Below are 20,294 nucleotides of genomic sequence, written 5' to 3'. Positions count from 1 at the left end.
TGTCAACATTCGATTGGTAACTAGTTTAGACGACGAAACCTTTTATACAAATTTTTAATGCAGAACATAAGATTTCTAATTAAACTAAAACAGTTTCCATTGGTTAATCTATGCGTTAGCTAAAATTGGCTTTAATATTTTATGCACCATTTATCCATAAAATTTCCCTTTTGAGTTCTGATCCTTGTTTAGGAAACAACATATAATGTGGTGATATATTTTAAGAATGATTTCAATAAGATAAATGATACTTATAAAATAAAATCAGTGTGTAACCAAAAGATAGTAGGGGAAGAAATTAATGAAGAAGAAAAAATTGAATTTAAAATCTTGTAAATGATAAGATGATAGAAAGAAATAGACAAAACATAATTTTATATAAATTATTGTATGCGTTTCATCCAGCTTTCAATCAAGGCATGATGATCATTTGGTTTGTGTAACCAGACGATATTTATTTGAAACTTTTATTTGACACTCATTATTTTTTTCTCTTGCGATAAAATAATATCTTTAATCACAACTCCATTCCAAGTAAAAGATTAAACCTTGGACTTTGTTAAGAGCATCAAGTACCAAATCACTTATTTCAACTTATATATCAAAACTTTCGTTCTTTATATTGACAATTGCATTATTCTGGTTCTCGTGATTATATGCAATTTTTATAAATTTAGGAATGCTACTGAGAATCTGAATCATTTTTATATATTTTTTCTTGTCAAGGCTGCTCCAACTGTCACCCCCTCGGGTACTGTTCGTGTACGCAACAAAAAGTTTACTTTTACTATTATACATTGCACTTTGATTCATAGAAAGGGGAAAAATCATGACAAAATTTACAGCCAAAAAAAAAGGTCGATATAGTAAATAAACTTTTAAAACACTTTTTTGAGCTTACTGTGATAATTTTTGTAAAATTATATCTAAATTGTCTATCACACTATTTTTAGGAAAGTATCTATAATAACTTCTTAATTTAAAGGCTATACGGTAGCAATGAAAATTAATTTTACACAATCAATCACATTATAATTGATATGATTTTTAAAATAATTATTATAAAGATCAACCAACTTAGCATGATTTTTATTTGTGTAAAATTATTTTACACACGACCTATTTTCACACAACTTTTTATCCATAAACAATAAATGTGATAAATTAATTCCTTGAATTCTCACAAATATATGAAACGATCACTAGTCATTACAAAAGTGGAAATACATTCATTCAATGAAAAAAGAGAATATGATCTCTAAATTTAAGATCACTTATAAAAAAAAATATACAGATTACAGACAAATTTCACAACACTAAACTAAGTACATTTCTTAATCCTTGCGAAAATGCCCTACATATAGGACCCAGAGGGAGTACATAACTATGATGCGCGTTGCTTTTTAGGCGAGAAATTCAGCTTCAACCACTTTGATCTGATCTAATCTATTAGTAGACATACTCAAATATATTAACCACTTTTTGATAGAGCGCCAGCCGCAAAAAGAAGATTCCTTCGAGAAAACTGTTTCCATGAAAAGAAACCAAGCATCAAATCATATGATTGAATCTTCACCAAAATTATATCAACACTAACATGGCCATTTAATAAAGCGTTTAAGAGACCTTACCCGTAATGAGTAAACTGGAGTAGATTTGGTTGACAAAGTTTTCAGCGATCTAAGTCTGCTGTTAGCACTCCCACTTCTAATGTAAAAAGGGTAATCAGTGGTCTTACCATAAGAACAAAATTCTTTAGATGACATTTAGTGCAAGTAATATTTTAACATTCACGAAAAATATTTGAGAATAAAAGATCCTTGAAAATGTCAAATTATGAATAAGTGAGAATTAAAGTTTCACGTGGTAATTGAGTGTCAAGTTAGTAAACTTTTCCATGATAATTGATAGTACATATATTATTCCTATAAAAGTTGAGCAATAACACATTTTATAAATTTTCCCAAGAAAGTGGTTTAGTTAGAAATGAAAGATTTCCTATGCCAGACGATTCAAAACAATTATATGCCATAATAGACTAACTTACTTTTCTTCAGCCCTAGAAACCTTGGTGCTCGCATTTACATCCCACAATTTTACAGTGCAATCAGCAGATCCAGATGCTATAATAGAACCTTCAGAACTGATACATCCAAATTGATAGCAAACTTAAAAACCATTAATCTCCTTACTAATTATGATAAAGTAGTGCAGTAGGGATCACCTGAAAGCAAGGGACCAGACACATGATGTGTGGCCAATCAAAGGTGTTAGACAGCGGCCACTAGAGAGGTCCCACATCATGATCGTGCCATCTTCATCGCCAGATGCCATATAGCGACCATCAGGAGACATTGCCAAAGACAAAATCATAACCCTGTGACCAACGAAAACCCGGACACACTCACCACTCTGCACATCCCATAGTCGAACTGTTTTATCACTGGAACCAGTTGCAATGTAGTTGCAGTTGGCATGCCATTGCACACACTAAAAAAGATCACAAAACAGGTAAGGGGTGTTGCTTAATACATAATGATTAGTTTTTAAGACTTGAGACACAAACTTTGATTTACAAACTCAATTCACAATTTATTTTGGTATAGCTCTTTTTTTACCTTTTAAGATTAGGTGGCAAAATATAGGTTCCAGTGACAAATATTTTTAATATCTAACTCAATTCAATAACTCTACTATTATAGGACTTCATAGGGAGACAGATGAAAAGATCATTTTTCCCCTTTCAAAACAGACTTCATAAAACCCTGCTTAATCATATATATCACTGGTACATGAATCTGAAGCAATCGGTTAGGCTCAAGAGAGCTATATTCTACACTACTCCTAAAAACTAAAGAGAAAGCTAAAAGATAAACATTCATATTCTCATTGGTATCTCAATAGACTGCAAACATTACATTAGTAACACTAACAAATGGCAACCATACTCTTTTTATTATCTAGTATTTTTAGGAAATATAAAATAAAACTTGAATATTAAAAGGATGATATCAAAACTATCTACTCCTAAAAACATCCTACTTGGGCCTAGAAAGGCCCATCCTATCATTATCAATATGTAATTATAAAATTAAATGAGCTAGTGACAAATATAGACCCCAAAAAAGAACAATATATGGAGAAAAGCAACAGAGTATATTGAATGTAATAACTTACATCAACATCAGACAAGTGCCCTGCCATTATTCTTAAGGGCTGTATCCTGTCCATGGACCAAATCCTAGCAGTTCTGTCATGTGACGAGCTGGCAAAATAATGCCCTACAGGACTAAACTGCATCCATAAAAGTAAATAAATAACATAGCATTCAGAACGTACATGCAAAGAATGATGTCTAAAGGGAGGAAAAAAAGAGTAATAAAATATCTTTATACTAAGAAATCAAGATTTTGCAAGCTGCAATATTGATTTGAGAGTACAAAGCAAAGCATTGATTCTTCAACAAATCCATCGATGCACAAATGTCATACATACAAAACTTTCATATTGTAACTAACAAAATCAAAGGTATCTCTATTTTCTAGAATAGCATGCAGCATACTAAACATTTTACCAGCAAAAACTACAAAGTAAATTACATTTTTTTTTTATCGGCAAAGTAAATTACATATTACATAGAGGCAACAAGGAAGTACTATTTTTTATCATTTTAATTATACCATAATAAAAATAGGAAAAGTGACCGAGTGGGCTTTATAAAGGCTTTCCCTCACAGATATGCTAAGAGATAGAGTGACCTTGCTACATTGATGTCATTTGTTAGGATATCTCTTTGTATCCTTCATTTTGTCTTATCGTATTTCTTTTACACAAAATAAAGTGGACCACATTAATAAGACATTTGGAGCATATATAGAAAATACTGTGGTCTAACGTGCATATACAAGCACATGCTATATTTGTATAAGCAATTAAAAAAAATAGACACCATATTTTAATGTTAAAATTTTTATTGGTGTAACAACTGGTACGTTGTTCTACATTCACTATCAGAACAGGAAAGTTCAGAAGAAAATGTTTTACCTGAACATCCCAGACAGGGTAATTGTGACCCTTATAACAAACAAGATTGGCATTAAGTTTTGTGCTCCATAATCGAACTGCATAACCATTTAAGATTCATAAGGTTCAGAATTAAAACTGGAATATAAAAGAAACAAAATAGAAATTACTACCAAAAGTTAGGAAACAAATTGGGAAAGAACATAAAATGAGATCAAGTAAGCATACTTGTTGAGTCTGCTGAGGATGAAAGGATAAAATCCCCGACAGGACTAAAAGAGGCTGCATAAACAGGCCCTGAATGACCTTGAAACAATGTATACTGTCTTTTCCCACCACCTTGCCCAAATATTTGTTCATTTTGTGATGTGTCATTCTCACCCTGCGAAAGAGCTAATGATAGCAAAATTGATAACTAGACATTTATAGCAAGCAAAACTATTTGCTCATGTTCAAATAAGCTTCCTTCCAACCACGATCACTTTATTTGTTCAACTCAACTCTCAGTTTTATTTTAGGGGCCCGGGAGTTTTACAGTTTTAGCAATTAGAGGGGGGGGGGGGGGGGGGGGAGTTCTGAACCCTTCCCAATCCTTTTGAAAAAAAAAGGCCCCCCCGCCCCGAAACACATTCTTAAACCACTTTTATTTTCAATGCTCATAGACTAAACGATAATGCACCACAAAGGATTTAGGCTATCTTCCACATTATCCAAGTCTAATAATTCCATCACTAGATGACTAGGAAGAGAGGTATTTCTCAGAACCTCTCTTTAGCGAAAAGTTTCGTATGTAAAACTATACCACTAAATGTCTCACCAATATTAAAATACAAGTTGATTTCCTTAGTGCCTCGATTAAACTACATTAGGTTACTGAAGCATGTTACAGGTTAAAAAGTATATCTTCTCTGAACCATTATACTTGTTTATAACCATATTCACATTTGTCAAGCAATGAATGCAACAGTAATAGCTTGGTCTAAACAAAAGAAATTTACAAATACAAACTTACAACTGGCCTGTTGTCCAAGCTTTGCCATATCCCAAACCTGTGTATACAATTCAGAAATTACTAGAAATTCAATCATCAAGTATGTTAAAACTGCATCATAGAAAGAGGGTTTTCTATTGGAGGGGTGGATGGAAGGAGACATATAGAGAAGAAAAAAAACCTTCAGTGATGAGTCAGAAAATCCTCCAGCAATCAATGATCCGTCATGGGATATTGATGAACAGCTTAAACTGAGATGGTATGCAAAAAAATAAGTACTAGGCAACAGAAATTATATAGATTACAATGATAAATGTGTCTTGGACATTACCCATTATGTGTATTGATAAATGTGTAAAAGCTAACTGATGGCAATGCAACACTGCTAAGCTGTACACGGTTCCTTAAATCCTCCAGGACGGACTGTTCCACTTCAGTTGGGCTGCAATAATGCAACATTATTATGAAATTAAATGAAATGAAGTTACAAATGCACTAGATTGAGATCGAAATTTTGACATCAATTATTAATACATTACATAGCTGACATCATTTGATAACGAAATATACAGAAGTGAAGCACTTGAAAATAGTTGTATGATCACTCTTTCCACTTGGAACTCCCATTTAAAGAAGAAGCTTCCCCCTCTTAGAGTTTGTCTTTTATGCTTTGTTTGGACAATAAAAGATATAGGAGAGGAAGATGAGAGAAATATAGTCAAAAAGATGTATTATTTGGATGAACTGAAATGAGAAATTTCTCTCTATTTCGTTTGGATAAGTAGAAGAGTGAAGAGAAAGAAAGTGTACATTTATTTTTATCCTTATAAAAGGAACAAGAATGAGAAATCGAGGATAAAAATATAGAGTTTTGGAGCCCACTTAAAAAGAGAAACAAGAGAAATCTATCCATCTGAGAGAATCTTTTTGTGGGAAAAATTTCTCTCCCTCTTTTCTATGCTGTCACAAGCAAGTGAAATGGGAAATTTCAATGCTCATAGTTTCCTAGAGGTAGACACAGCTCATAGTTTATTTGCCTTGCTACATTCTTAACTTTTCCATGTTTATGTTTGTATTTGGATTTTCTTTCTTTGTAGGGTTTCTTATCCTCCTCCTATTTGATGTTACCCCCTTCTCTCTCTATGAGAATTTCTTTTTTTATGACCCCAAAAAATACAAAACTTTGCTTCCTGTCTAGTTCAAAACTAGCATTCAACCTAGCACTGAATGAAGTATCACAGAATGTTAAAACATAAAACATCTATAACACACTGAAAAATCCACTGACAAAGCCAGTAGGCTATACCGGCAAATTTTTTTTATCGCAACCAGAATATTTAGAGTTGAGCCTAACTTAGAATCTGATTATATTTTTAAAATATAAAATATAAAATTCACTCAATGAAGTACATTAATCTAGGTTTAACTCAACTAATTGCAAGATTTTGAGCAGAATATTGCAGGAAATAGGGCCCGGTCTCAGAACTTTGATAAACTCTGTAAGCAAAAGAACTAAAAAATAAAAATACAAGCGTAATTTGTATTCCAATTTCCAACCACAACAGAAAAATAATCTTATTAAATTAAGTAGTTTTGAAAATAAATGAACAACTGAATGCTGATATTTTTTTTTTATTTGACCATTTGGCTAAACAAAAAGAACACTAATCAAATAATAGGGAAGAAAAATTGTCAGTACAAGAAAAACTATTTAGATAAAAGATATGCCGATTGAATGACTTCTATGCTTTTCTCTAACTTTAGTGCCATTAATTATTTTAGTATTTGACCATGCAATTTCAAAAGAACATAATTCCATGATTGCCTTCAGCTTTGATCCACATCCTACATCTAGTTTCAAAAGCATGTTAAATGAAGATATGGAATTGAGAGAATACATTACGGGCAAGGGGAGTTCTGGCTTAACTCGAGGAGCTGCAGGTACAGTGCTAGCTTCTGGTTTAGCACTTTTCCCAGTTGCACTTCCACCCTTGTCCTTTTTTACTTTTTTGACTGAAGCACCACCTTGCTTTCCTCCTTCAATGGATCTTTTCTAAAAGATAAATATTTGAAAATTGAAGTGAAAAAACACTCAAATATGGGATTAATAATAGAACTGAAGCAAATGAAACATCTTAAATTAAAATTCATGCACATACTTTGTTAGAATGGCCTACATTCTAGATATAAATGGTACTGTATTTCCTCATATAAGCATGAATGAATTTGAATAATTGTCAGAGGTGAATTTTAGAACAGATATACCTTAGTCTCATCATTCTCCCCCTCTTTTGCTTCCCCTTCACCCTTTTCAGAGTCTAAAAGCAAGGCCCCGGCCTTCTCCAGCCGTTCTTCAAGAGAGTCTTCAAGCAACTATGGGAGAAACATATTGAGATTTAAATCAGATAATTACTGAATCAGTCATTAATGATTAATATCAGATTTTCCATTCATTTGAAAAATAGAACAAAGAACTCTTTTGAAGCAGGGTCTGGAAATTGTAAGAAATTTTCACCTAGCTTTCACTTTATTTCTTGTTTTCAAATATTTGCACAAGAAATTGTAAAACAACAAAAAGTTTTTTCACCATTTCATATACAAATCTTTGAAAACAGAAAACATAGTGAAAATAAAGCAATACTTTTGTGATTATTAGTGAAAACATGAAATGAAAATAAAGTTTCAAGTGTTTCTCTTGCTATGAAGACACTTTTATTACAACGAACTTACAAAAGTAAATAAATAGGCTTGTATTAACAGAAACAACATCAGCAAAATAATAGACTCACCCCCCAATGAATTTCTTTTTGATTTATCAGGTTTGCTGCTTCCTGGCTGCTTCCAGTTAGGGTAACAGCTTCCGGGTCATCGGAAATTAAGCTAGGTTGTCCAGGGGTTACTATATTACAACAAAAAATGATGAAATGCATGCAATAACAAGGCAGTTCAAATGAGAAGATGAAATCTATAATGAATAAAAGTACCTTGAAAGTTAATATGCTCATTGATAATACCAAGTATAGTGGTGGATTGCGTACTGTGTAGATGTTGCAACAGAAGCTCATAGGAATACTGGCAAAACATCAACTATTATCGGTTTGCCCCATATATTTAGTTCTATTTTAATGGGAAAACATAAAGATCACCATGATGAAAATTAAGAAACAAGTACCAATGTAGACAGAGTAGACAATAATGGTCCATTTTTTTTAAAAAAAGGACCAAATAAGTTGTCCTTTTGAACAGAGTCCAGGGATATATTGTGGATTCATGAATTTCATATATTGATAAAATAAAATATAAGCTAATCTTGAGTCTTAACACCGGCATGTTAATTCCATTAAGCCCTTAAATGAATCAAATCCATGAAGATAAAGATAATCAACAGCAATGGCATACCATAAATGCCCACAGTAAATACTGGGAAGCCAATTAGTCAAAGATTAGCATGGAAATTATGATGCATCCCAAATTTTTCCTCTCAATCAATAAGTTAGATCTGATGCTAAAGCTTCACACCTGAACATGTGAATACACTATACTGAGATGATGAATATTTTTCACCACTCGTCAATGTGGTGCTACCTAAATCACAATCCCTACAGTATGCAGTAGAGACACAGGTGTGACGCTTATTGTAAGATTTACTATTGAGAAGGTTAGGTTAAGATGGTGTGCTATTTTGTATGCTGGAATGGTCATATTTTACTATGATTACATCCTTACTATGTACATGAAAAATAATAGAGAGAAAATCTTGGTCATATCTAAAACTGGTGCATACTAACTTTTTTATCATAGGTTTCATTTTGTTTGTTTATTTATTTTGAAAGAAAGATTCTGAAGGGTGTGTGAAATTTGGCTAAGCTCACTTAAGTTAAACCCCATTAAATAAGATTCTAATTACCATTTAAATCCAGAAAGCCTTAATGCAATTGAGCCTTGTATAAGTTTCATTACAACCAGCAAAGTTTATCCAGGAAAAAAAATTGCTTAGTAACAACCCAGTGTCAAGGTCATCTTTCCACAAGGAGAGATGAGTTAAGCATTTCATAGAATATTAGTCTTTTACAATTCAGTACTTGGCTTTTAGGATACTCTCAGTGGTTCAGTGAGTGAATGTACCATGATTGCATTCATGCAAATATACAATGTGGTTCAAGGAGGGTGGAGGAAATTTAGTCCCATTAACTTCAACTCATAAAATTAATGCGATGAAGTGCCATATCACAAGCAGGCATGATCCAGAATATAAATCAGCAAATGGAATACCTAGTGATAAAGCTGTAGACCTACAACAACTTAAAGCTAAATGAAAACCAAATTGCTATAAAGTAATTTGCATTTAAATTATAGGCATGACCCAACATAATATTATGACCTGAAAACCCCAAGGCACAAAAGCATCACAATATCGGTCCAAATAAATTCACATATGATCACAGTTGTGCACATAAGAGAAGGCACAGAAGGAGCACTAGCATTCGGGATGTTGCTGAAACTAGTTGACTAAGATATTTACTTTGATTATTTGCAAATTAAAAATAGCTAAACAAAAATTATGGCATAGCCGTTAAACAAATCCAGGAGAATCAAGACATTATTACCTCACATATCTTTATGTTGAATTTGCTCTTTCTAAGCGAGTGAGCGAATTCCATTTCCTGCACGAGAAAGTACGTTATTATATTATTATACACTAATTGCTAATGATCAAACAACAAATTCAAGAAACTAAAAGAACGAATACAAAATTTAGATAGCAACCAACCTCAAGATGGTTAGGAGAAAGAACTCCTTCCAACTTCTGAAGGTCACGCAAGTGCATCATTTCATGGTCTTCGCGGAAAGTATTGAAGAAGTTCCGAGCTGAAAAACACCAACCACAATCAGACATAAAACATAAGAACAAAACAAAACAAAAAACACATGTTGCATTGCACTAACGTCCCACATTTATACCTCCTCTAAATCAAATTACCTTCTTGAACGTGTCCTTTGGCGACAAGATCCATAAAGCAGTGGATAAACACAGGATAAAGTACGCGGAGCAACTCGTGCTGCAAGGAATATGGAAGTCAAGTAACAAAAACGCGAAATAATAAAAAAGAAGAATTAAATTAACAAAACGAATTTGACGTTACCTTGTACAAATCGAGTGAAGAATAAGTCCATGTTCTTAGTCTGCTGTAGCCGTCGTGGAACCTAGCAGGACCAGTCTCCAATCTGCAAAGCAACATAATAGGGTTTATGAGAGTGGTGAAGAAGTGACACGTCAGCAGAGGAGAAAAGGTAGAGAAATACTGAGAGAAGGCGAGGAGGTGGTTGGCAATGTCGGGTTCGAGAAGTGAATTGGAAGTGTTGGATTTGTTGTGTTGGAATTCTTCTTGGAAAATCTTCTCGGTTTGCGTGAAGCCTTTCTTCTTAAGGAATGCTGTAACGTATCCAACTATTTTGTCGTCCTCCATTCTTTCTTTGATCTCAGAATCAAAAACCCCTTTCTTCTTCCACTGCCTCGCTCGCGGGTACAAGAAATTTGATTCTTCCTGGGGGCTATTTCTGGAATCAGATCTGTTATATGGCCTTGGCCTTTTACTTACTTTACTCTTGGAATTTGAATCCTCTACCTCCCAATTTTTAAATATCCCCAAACTACCATTTTCATATTATACATTTCCTCTTTTGGGATTTGAATTCTGCACCTCCTAATTTGATTCTTACTGTGTTTTCTCTTCGTCTCTGTTTGCGTCCACGCTTAATCATCTCACAAACTTTCGTTTGTTCCTCTTTGTCTCCATTTGTGTCGTCTTTGCCATTGTTCTATTCCAACTACGCAACTCCAGTGAGGTTGGGTCGACGTGCAGGGCTGTTTTCTCTCTTTTTTTTTATTAAGTTGTTGTTTTATGGATAACCCTTTCTGAAAGAGAAATAACGGCAATTGTATTCAAAATAGTTATTCTAGGAGCTTTTATTTCGCTTAAGAAATGGTCAATTCCATAACACTAATAGTAAAATAAAGTTTCCATAATTCCTATTTCAAAAATGTGTACATTTGTTCCAGAACATGCAGTTTAGAATGTTGATAGCATTTTCCAAAAAACCTATTCTGGAAGCATATTTTATGTAATTCATAAAGCCTATTATATGGAATTCAATTTGTGTTCCAAAATGGTCATTCTAAGATATTTGAAAATAGGGATAAGTGCTCCGAAGACCTATTTAAGGATAACTATTTTTAGAAGGTAAAAATTATCTTTCAAAATAATTATTTTAAATTAATTATTTTAAAATAAAGATTCCCGGTGAAATGATTTTTTTTTTCCACACATAAAATGGGAGGTGCAGGACACAAGTTTCAAATTGGAGTTCCATGATTCAAATGTCTTAGACCCTTAATCATTGGGCTTTAAAAGGAGAGCAATTCTATTTGCAGCTCCATTTTTTCTCTCATTCGGCATTTTTTATATTTTTTACAAAAATATATTTTGGAAAAAAATTAAAAAGATTTTTTTTTCAAAAATGTATTTATAGATATTTTGAAATTTAGTTTCGAAAATGCATTAAATACATTACCAAAAGTAAACTTAAGAAGGATTAAAACTATAGCATATTTTAAAAATTTAATATATTATATAAATTATGAAACAGAAATTTTTGGCATGCTTTGTATAGAGCATGGCATCCTACAGGCCACATTACAGGCAATGGTTACACGCAAGTGAATAGTGAACAAGATTCGCAAGATGCCCAAAGTCACATCCCATTTTGAAGGGTTGTAACAGTGTTGTGTTGCATTTCAATGGTTGAGGAGTCTTATTACTTAACTTATGTTCCCTTAACAAATAAAAAAGTGTCTTAAAATTTTTGGAAACTGATTTTCAAAATCCTTTAAATAACATTCTAGAAACTAATTTTCAATAAATCTATAGAATGTGAAAAAAAAAATTATGAAAGAAGAGAAAGTGTGCGAATAAGAGTGTGATGAAAATAAAGAGAAAGAAAGGCAGTAAGTGAGTGAGAGGCGACATTGATGTTGAGAAGGAAGCAGAGACTGGAGATTGCAGATTGCAGATTGCAGACTGCAGAGCCCACAGGAAAGGGAGAGGCACCTTGAATGCAAGGGGGTATTTTAGAAATATTAAAAAAACATTAAGGGGTTTATTGAGAAGAAGAAAAAAAGTCACAATTACAAATAACATTGCGAAATACTTTGGGCTGGACTCTGGAGGGCAAGCTTTTGGGCTTAAACTTTTTTTCTGAATACTTTTGGGCTTAAACTCCTTATTGGGTTAAACTTATTTTTTATCTTTTTTCGGAAACTTAATTAACATTTTTAATAGTTTTATACCCTTAAAAAATGTAATGATTTTTTGGTTTCCCACCGTGTCCTCGTTTGGAGAATCATGTCCAAGACACAATCGAATATTAAATGTAAATATTCCTAACCTTCATTTACTATGTTGTGAAAAATTAATTCATTCCATTAGACCTAACTCCATTATTAAAAAATAAACCAAAGCTACAAATACAAAACTTTAGTACGTAAGTATTATATCATTATTTAATGATAAGATTTAATGAGAATGGCTAAAAAAAATGATAGAAAATTGTATAGGAAGTAAAATTAGTCAAACGTATGTGGAAAGACTAAATATATTTTACTCGTATTAAAATTATTACTATTCAAATTGAGATCATATATCTAATGCACTTGTATAAAAAATTTTATCATTGAAAAGGGATTAAAAAATAAAATATGAAATAAAATAATTAACATAATAAGAAAAGACGAAAAAAAACTAATAATATAAAAAGTATTGTAACATATAATAATATAATTTAAAAAGTCATAATTGTTTTTTGATATATTGAGTCCCGGGAACTAATTAGGATTAGAATAAGCCTCAAGGTTCAGTGAGTATTTGAAAAATTACTAACAGATCACCTAATAAAATCTTCATATTAACAATGGAATTTGGACTCGTGTCCTTGTGGTATACGAGTTCAATCCTGATCAACGAAACAAACTTTTGTTATTTAATCTTTGTTTTTTACTTTTATATTAATTTTTATTTTTTCTTTTAAAATATTAAATACTAGTTTTAAATTTAAATTTTAATTAAAATATGTTCATAGTATAAATATTTTTCAATAACCCTTTTCTGAATTAATATTCCCTTTATATGATAAGGAAAAAGAATTTTAAACCTAAAGTCTCATTTAAACAACCTAAATCATCGTAACAAAAAAAAAAAAAAAAAAAAAAACTAAACCCTCGAATAAAAGTGGTTGGCGATAGATCACTGTTAAAATTCGTAGTGGAACGCAGTTTTTGTTTTTTCAGCACCGAAGTTTCTGAAAGGGAATTATCATGGGCAGGGGTGGTGTGTCGACATGAGACACAATATTTTTTGACAACTGATGAAGTGTGTGTTTAATTTTTGGTTTGAATAATAAACGTTAATAGCTGAAGAAATAAATAAGACAAATGGGATAATGGTTAAAGAAATAGAACGTAGAATTAAAAAAAATTAATATATATTTTTATGCAATAAAAAAAATAATAAAATAAAACTTATCAATGTTATGAATCTTCAATAAACAAAGCATTTAAGTGTACCAACATTTTTTATACACGTGTCTCATATTAAGAAAGCGAAAGTCTTTATTTATTTTTAGCGATTTGAATAGAATGTTATGGGAATGAAAATGGTAGATGACAAGTGTCCAAGGTTGTAGTATGGGCATGTCATGCATTATTGCGAGAGGTTGATAGCAATTCCGTGTTCTCATCGCAGCTCTCTGCTCAAACATCGTTGTACTGCAACGAATCAACGATTCGATTGCGACTTTGGAATTCCACTCGAAGTGGACTAACAACAAAGCAAATGGGATATGCTAATAATTTTCTCCACTTAGTGCATGTCTGGTTGATGTTATTTTGAAAAATATAATAATAGTTGCTTGTCAAATATGTAATCATTTACTTTATCTAAGTTTCAAGAAAGGTCTTAAAAGACAAACTATTTATATTAATTTAAATACGATCAAACATTTCCTACTAGGTTTTATATTTTAAATATCACCAGTTTGTTATTTTCTTTCAAAGATACACTATTATATTGATACGAAATACTTATTAAATTTGTTTATAATTAATTTTTATAAAAAAAATATGATAATTTTTAATAAATTTTTTCCTCTCAAGTTCCAATAACATTTTTTTATCCATAACACTTTAATTGAAATCTTCCTTAAAATAATCAAACTTAATAACACTTGAATTAAGGGGTTGCTGGCTATCACTTTATTATTCAATCTTTATTTTTTAACTATAAATTAATTTTTTTTATTTATTTTCTTAAGAAATATATTTTTTTTCAATTTAATTAAAATATTTTCATATAGTAAAAATATTTTTATATTGTTATCTAATTATGATTGTTGCGTAATTTAAAACTATTGTTTTGTAGTAACTATTTTAAAAATCAAATTTAAGATACTTTCTATCTAGTTGGTATATAATATAAAAAAATTAACTAAAAAATTAATAAAATTAAGCTCTTCGGTTTAATATTGGTGCATACGTAATCTTTGATATCATCCATCAAATAATTATTCATATTAAAACTATATCACATATGTACTCAAACACTATAGGAACAAGAAGATTTAATTACTCATTGACCTTTATATTTATAAAAAAACTGTTCATTTTAATTTTATATTAAAATTTTTATTTTCATTTCTGCACATATTATTGTTAATCTCCTTTATTTTTTCCATTGGAATTAAATTGATACAGGTAGAAATTAAAAGATATTAAAATTTCCCTTAAATATATTTTGATTTTTCAAATTTGTATTGATTGTTTTCTTCCAAATTCAAATATGATCTCTTGAGTCTTTGAATTTCGTAAAATATAGTTTTAGTTCTTTGTGGTTGACATCATTGGAGGTGTTTATGACATGACTAAAGAAGTTCATACGAGCATATGACATGTGTAAGTAATTAAATGATGTGAATTTAAAATAATAAAAAGACTTAAATATTTTTTTTTCTTAAATTTAAAAGGAGTTTTTTTAATTATTTTATTTGGAAATAACTCATTTTCATCTCCGAAGTTGATGTTAAAAAATCTATTGATGTAGCAAATTTATAAATATAATTTATGACAATTTGAAACTCTTAAATTTAGGATTAATGAATAATATTTTAAAATTCATTTGCTGGAGGTTTTAAACTCCCAAAATTCATTAAAGCAAAATATAATAAATGACAGTAAACTTTACACCACATACTTTTGTCTGTTTTATATTTTATTTAATTAATAATAATAAAAAGTGTATGATGAAATATAAAACTGTACTTCCTATAATGATTTTTTCACTGCAGGATATTCAATTCCTTTGATTTCACCTCAATTCACTCCAAAATGAAATTCAGAATTAGTTTTTTTCATTTACAAAGTTAAGAGCATAATGTGTCCTTTTCATATTGACACCAAATATTTGGGCAAAGTGATGAGAAAAAATGGATGGCAACCTACTAGCAGTAGCAGCTACCGGCTACTAGTAATCATGTTAGGCTAATGCAACTGCTGACTACGCACTATCATCAGCAAAGCACCATGCCCCATACATCAGCAATTTTTATTTTGGATCTTGTAAATAAGATTTAGCTCCAATAAACTGAAGACACGTGTATATGAAAGTTTAACTGTTTATTAGAAGTTGTAATTGCATATCATATTTCATATTAAAACAAACACCTACGTACATATGTTAAATTTAACATGCTATTTTTATTTTGGTATTTATATATTTTGATAAATATTGAATAGCTTGGCCTATAAATGTCTATGAAAATTGCAAGAAAATCATTCATAAGTAGAGTTAAAAGTATACGCTGATCGATGATCAAAAGTTGTCTCAAAATGATACGTTTATTGACCCCTAATTGACAATTGCATAATCATTCTTAATCAGGTCATCGTAAACTTGTTTATGTCAGTTATGAGAGATCAATATTTACCAGCAACAGTTAGGTTGCCCCTTAAATTAACACAAATATATGAAAATTGAACAAGAAAAACCACCAACCAAACCATTTGCAACACTCCATATATATTACACAACTCATAGTGTACAAAATTAAATCCCTCAAATTGCCATCGCTGAAAACTATAATTAGGGATGACAAAAAAAATTATCCTACAAATACCCATGAGTAAAATTCATCATGAATTATCAAATGGATATCCATATATAATTTAAACGGATTTTTCTCTCCTCATTTGTTAACAGAACAGGGTAAAAATCATACTATCTGTGCCTGTGGGTATTTGTTACTTACTAAAATTAAAATAACTTTAGTTTGCTATAGTTTCTCTCTCTCTCTCTTATTTTTTGGCATTTCCTTATAATTGGCTATGTACTTGAAAAACTTAAAATCAATTAAAAATGAATGTGATCTAATGTACAAAAGTTTATAGTACTGGATACTATTATTATTATTATAAAATATCTTAAGGAATTAATGGAATGAAATTATAATTTTCTTTTATGTTCATGTATCTTTTAAAAAACAGAATTGACAATTATTTGATAATTTACTTATATATATTAATATATGAAAAGACAATAATTTTTTAATAACCTTTTAATTCAATTACAATGAAAATATTAATTTTTTTATCTTTACGTTTAAACATGAAATGTCTTTCAAAATATTTAAAAGTTTATTTCTCACACATAAAATATTATAATATCATATCAAAATTAAGACAAATGAATGTTAAATTTGAAATTGTACTGACTTCTATTTATTTAAATAAGTGTTAATAAATTTATATTATTTCAATAATTAACATAATAATTTTATTTTCAATATTTTTATAGAATTTTAAATTAATGAGTTCATAATAATGATTTTAATATATAGAACAATCTGTGAGTTGCTTTAGTTAAAATTAATTTTTCTTATTATTTTTATTTGTTTTTTGTTATTTAGTTTGTCTATACAAACTTCTTTGAGTAAAATAAATTTATAGTTGTACTAAAAAATAAGCAAATTCAATCATCTTTTATTATTTCTTATCAAAGAATAACTTATATGTTGTAAAAAGATTGAATTAATTTTAGATATTTTTAATAATATAACATTTTTAACAAAACATATATTATATTATGACTATGTTCGACAAGACATTCCAGTTAGTTTTTAATCTTTTTATTAACTGAAAGTTCTTTATAACTTATTTGAATATTCGGTAAACAATTTTTTTAGTAACTTCTAGCGTTTTTTGAAACTCTACTTGAAGTAGAGGTGGATAAGCAGGTCGACCGTCCCGCGTAAGCACGTATTAGCACTTGCAATGCAGTTAATGTGTGCTACAAAATATTATTGATACATCTCTTACAGCATATGTTCTTAAGTAATGTTTGAATTATTTTTCAATAAAAATTGAAATTATACTTAGTAATTCGTGTAATAAAAATTTATATTAAAAGATTATACATATTTTCAAGATAAAATTTTATTAGTTCTAATTTAAAATAATAACATATATAACACTTAAAAGTTACTCTAGTAAAAAAATTTCATCTAAGTTTTTGTCTTATTTGATATGCACAACAATATTTGACACTTTTGATTTTAAACTAAAAAATATATATTTTGGCTTAGTAAGCAGGCTTATGGCCCAACCCACGGATCCCGCAAATCAAAACCCGCACAGCTCGCGGGTTAAGCAGGATGGGTCCAAAATAATGTATAACCATGAATTATTTTAAAAAATTGATTCATTACCCGCACGGATCGCAAGTTCCGCGGGCTAGTCCATGGACCCGAGTTTACTTACCCACCCCTAACTTGAAGTAGCGTCTTTTGAAACGCTGACTTCTAACTTCTAGTTTTTTATATTTTCTTTCATTATTATCCTTAATATATTTATGAAATTTCCTAATTACCCTTTTAAATAAATTTTAATTTTATTATTTTTCGGTTATTTTATATTTTTTAGCTACTTTAATAACTAATTTTATCAAATACTTATAATTTAATAAATTAATTTTTCAACTTTCAATTACATGTTAATTTTCAATTTTTAACTAACTAGTTTTTTAATTAGTTATATCGAATATCACCTAAGAAAAAAAAACCAATTTCATTTTTTTAGGATTATTGATGGTTAAGATAGTGTGAATGTAGTTTTTTTATTAGGATTATCTTAACTTATATATATACACTCTTCTATCTTATATCAAATTTATGATTTTGATTAGTGTAAATCTAATAATCTTAATTTACAATTTAAGATGAGAAGCATTTTTCCTTAGTTAACAAAACAAATATAAAGTTACCTAAATGAATAAACATTACGGTCAATAGTTGAAAAACTAGTTCGTTTTAAGGTGGAATGATCATTCATGTATAAGTGCATAACATTTTCCAAGAAAGTATTTTTATACACAAAAACTAAATCCCTAACAGAACGATTAAGTGACCTAACTATATTCACCAATTATCTGTCACCAACCATTACTACTATAATTGTTTAATAGTACTTTTTTCACATTTACTTACGAGTGAAATATCTAAAAGTTCGAAAATAAATATATAGGATTTGCAAATCCACTTAAGATGATGAATGAATGATCCAAGCCTACATGATGTTTTTGGGGGTTATATTCTATTTCTCTGAAGTGCAGTAATTGGCATCCTAGCATTTCCCTTAGCAACAACTGTTTATTGTATTTGAGATGTTAGTATTATCCCCTCTCCTTTTGGGATTTCTTTTTCTTTTTCCAGTGCTTGTGTTGTAGTTCTAGCCGTTTTTTTTTCCTTTTTTTATTTTCACAAGCTGCCACTTGTTAGGCAATTGTTTTGGTTTTGGGTTGGTTTGCATTGCTCCCTTTGTTAGCTGGATAGGTGCCCTTATATCAGACTTTTTTTCTGCTTACTGTTAGCATTTCTTATGCTAAAGTGCAACTTATTTAAATTGAAACATTTGACATATTGAAGGGAAACATTTGACAAATAGCAAGAAGTTGTTTTTATTGAAGTACAATGGAAATTAATATGAGACTGTTTTAAAAAAATGTACAACATGAATCTTAAAAAAAAAATCACATTCACATGATAATGTATTTAATTAACTAGCTTGGGTCAACTGTCAAGTGTAATCCAAAGACACTTGTCACTAGAGGAGTGAGTAAAGAAAGAAACAGTTATGGTGGTTAGTCCCACGGTTCAGTGAGTGGCCAGTGGCTCCAGCGAACATGAAAAGGACCGGACTGGTTTATTTGTCGTGGTGTGTGTAGGTTACAACTAGTGAGGGTTTTCAAGCCGTGCAGTGTAGTCTTCTTTCACTTTTTTTAGTTTGGCATGAAAAGTTAAACAGTAATATGGCATTAATTATAACTATTTTTTTTTCTCAACTTCTTTAAATATTTTTTTTTATTGAAACAAGATATTCTTACCGCGAAAATAATAAATCTCATTTTCAGAAGCATAAAAATCACAAAAATAAAAATTTTCTCCATATGCATAATCAGAAAATTAAATCTTTATTGGCGTATTTAAGAAATTTAGTCATTTATTAAATGTGTTTGAGTGGGTTATAACTATTTATATTAATAGTAATATTATTTAGTTTATATATGTGATGTCCAATTATTTTAACATGACGTGAGTTCTTTCAGGATTTCTTGAGAATTAGATATCATTGTCCAACACAATGTTTTGAGGGAAGTTGAGACAAGCAATGATGTGACCAAACATAATGGTGTAGCTTAAAAAATCGTCAAAATAATAAAAATATTATTATATCAATTAAATGTAATAATTTTAATAATATATCACTTTCTATGAGTGATTTTAAGCATCTAACGATAATTTTGCAAGGGTTTTATTCTTTTTTATATGTTTTTTTTACACCCTACATATTACTGGATCAACAAGAATTGATTATCAGGCTGATAAATTTGAAGTCTACATAAACAAGTTAGAGAAAATATGATTATTATAATTTATCTTCTAAACGTATAAGGAGATGAGTAAATATACGATTTTAAAGTCGAATCACTTTTTTTTAATCTGTCAATGCACGATTTATTTTTCTATCAATAATTGATTATTGAGTTTTAACTTTCATCGCTATGGATTTGCCCTTAAAATGCTAATAATTGACGATCATATGGCTAAGAGTATTTTTTTTTTATCATTCAGAAAATAGAACAAACAAAGAAAAATAATTCCTGCAGCATCTATAAATATG

General features: G+C 30.0%; 1 protein-coding gene across 1 annotated transcript; it reads right to left on the bottom strand.

Annotated features, from left to right (window-relative positions):
• Positions 1-1,168: 1,168 nt before the first annotated feature.
• LOC100805953 (transcription initiation factor TFIID subunit 5) lies at positions 1,169-10,933 on the bottom strand. Its single transcript, XM_003522347.5, has 19 exons — positions 10,319-10,933; positions 10,159-10,240; positions 9,996-10,074; positions 9,786-9,883; positions 9,622-9,678; positions 7,999-8,086; positions 7,804-7,913; positions 7,280-7,387; positions 6,913-7,067; positions 5,346-5,456; positions 5,196-5,265; positions 5,036-5,072; positions 4,252-4,416; positions 4,045-4,121; positions 3,178-3,294; positions 2,225-2,490; positions 2,048-2,143; positions 1,632-1,707; positions 1,169-1,525 (listed from the first exon to the last, which is right to left on the bottom strand). The coding sequence occupies exons 1-19, from the start codon at positions 10,480-10,482 to the stop codon at positions 1,472-1,474; spliced, it is 2,010 nt and encodes a 669-aa protein (XP_003522395.1). The 5' UTR covers positions 10,483-10,933; the 3' UTR covers positions 1,169-1,471.
• Between the last annotated feature and the right edge of the window lie 9,361 nt (positions 10,934-20,294).

The sequence above is a fragment of the Glycine max genome, chromosome 4, assembly GCF_000004515.6.
Source record: "Glycine max cultivar Williams 82 chromosome 4, Glycine_max_v4.0, whole genome shotgun sequence".
Classification (NCBI taxonomy): domain Eukaryota; kingdom Viridiplantae; phylum Streptophyta; class Magnoliopsida; order Fabales; family Fabaceae; genus Glycine; species Glycine max.
The sequence above is the reverse complement of the archived record's forward strand: the minus strand, read 5'-3'. Positions and strand labels throughout refer to the sequence as shown.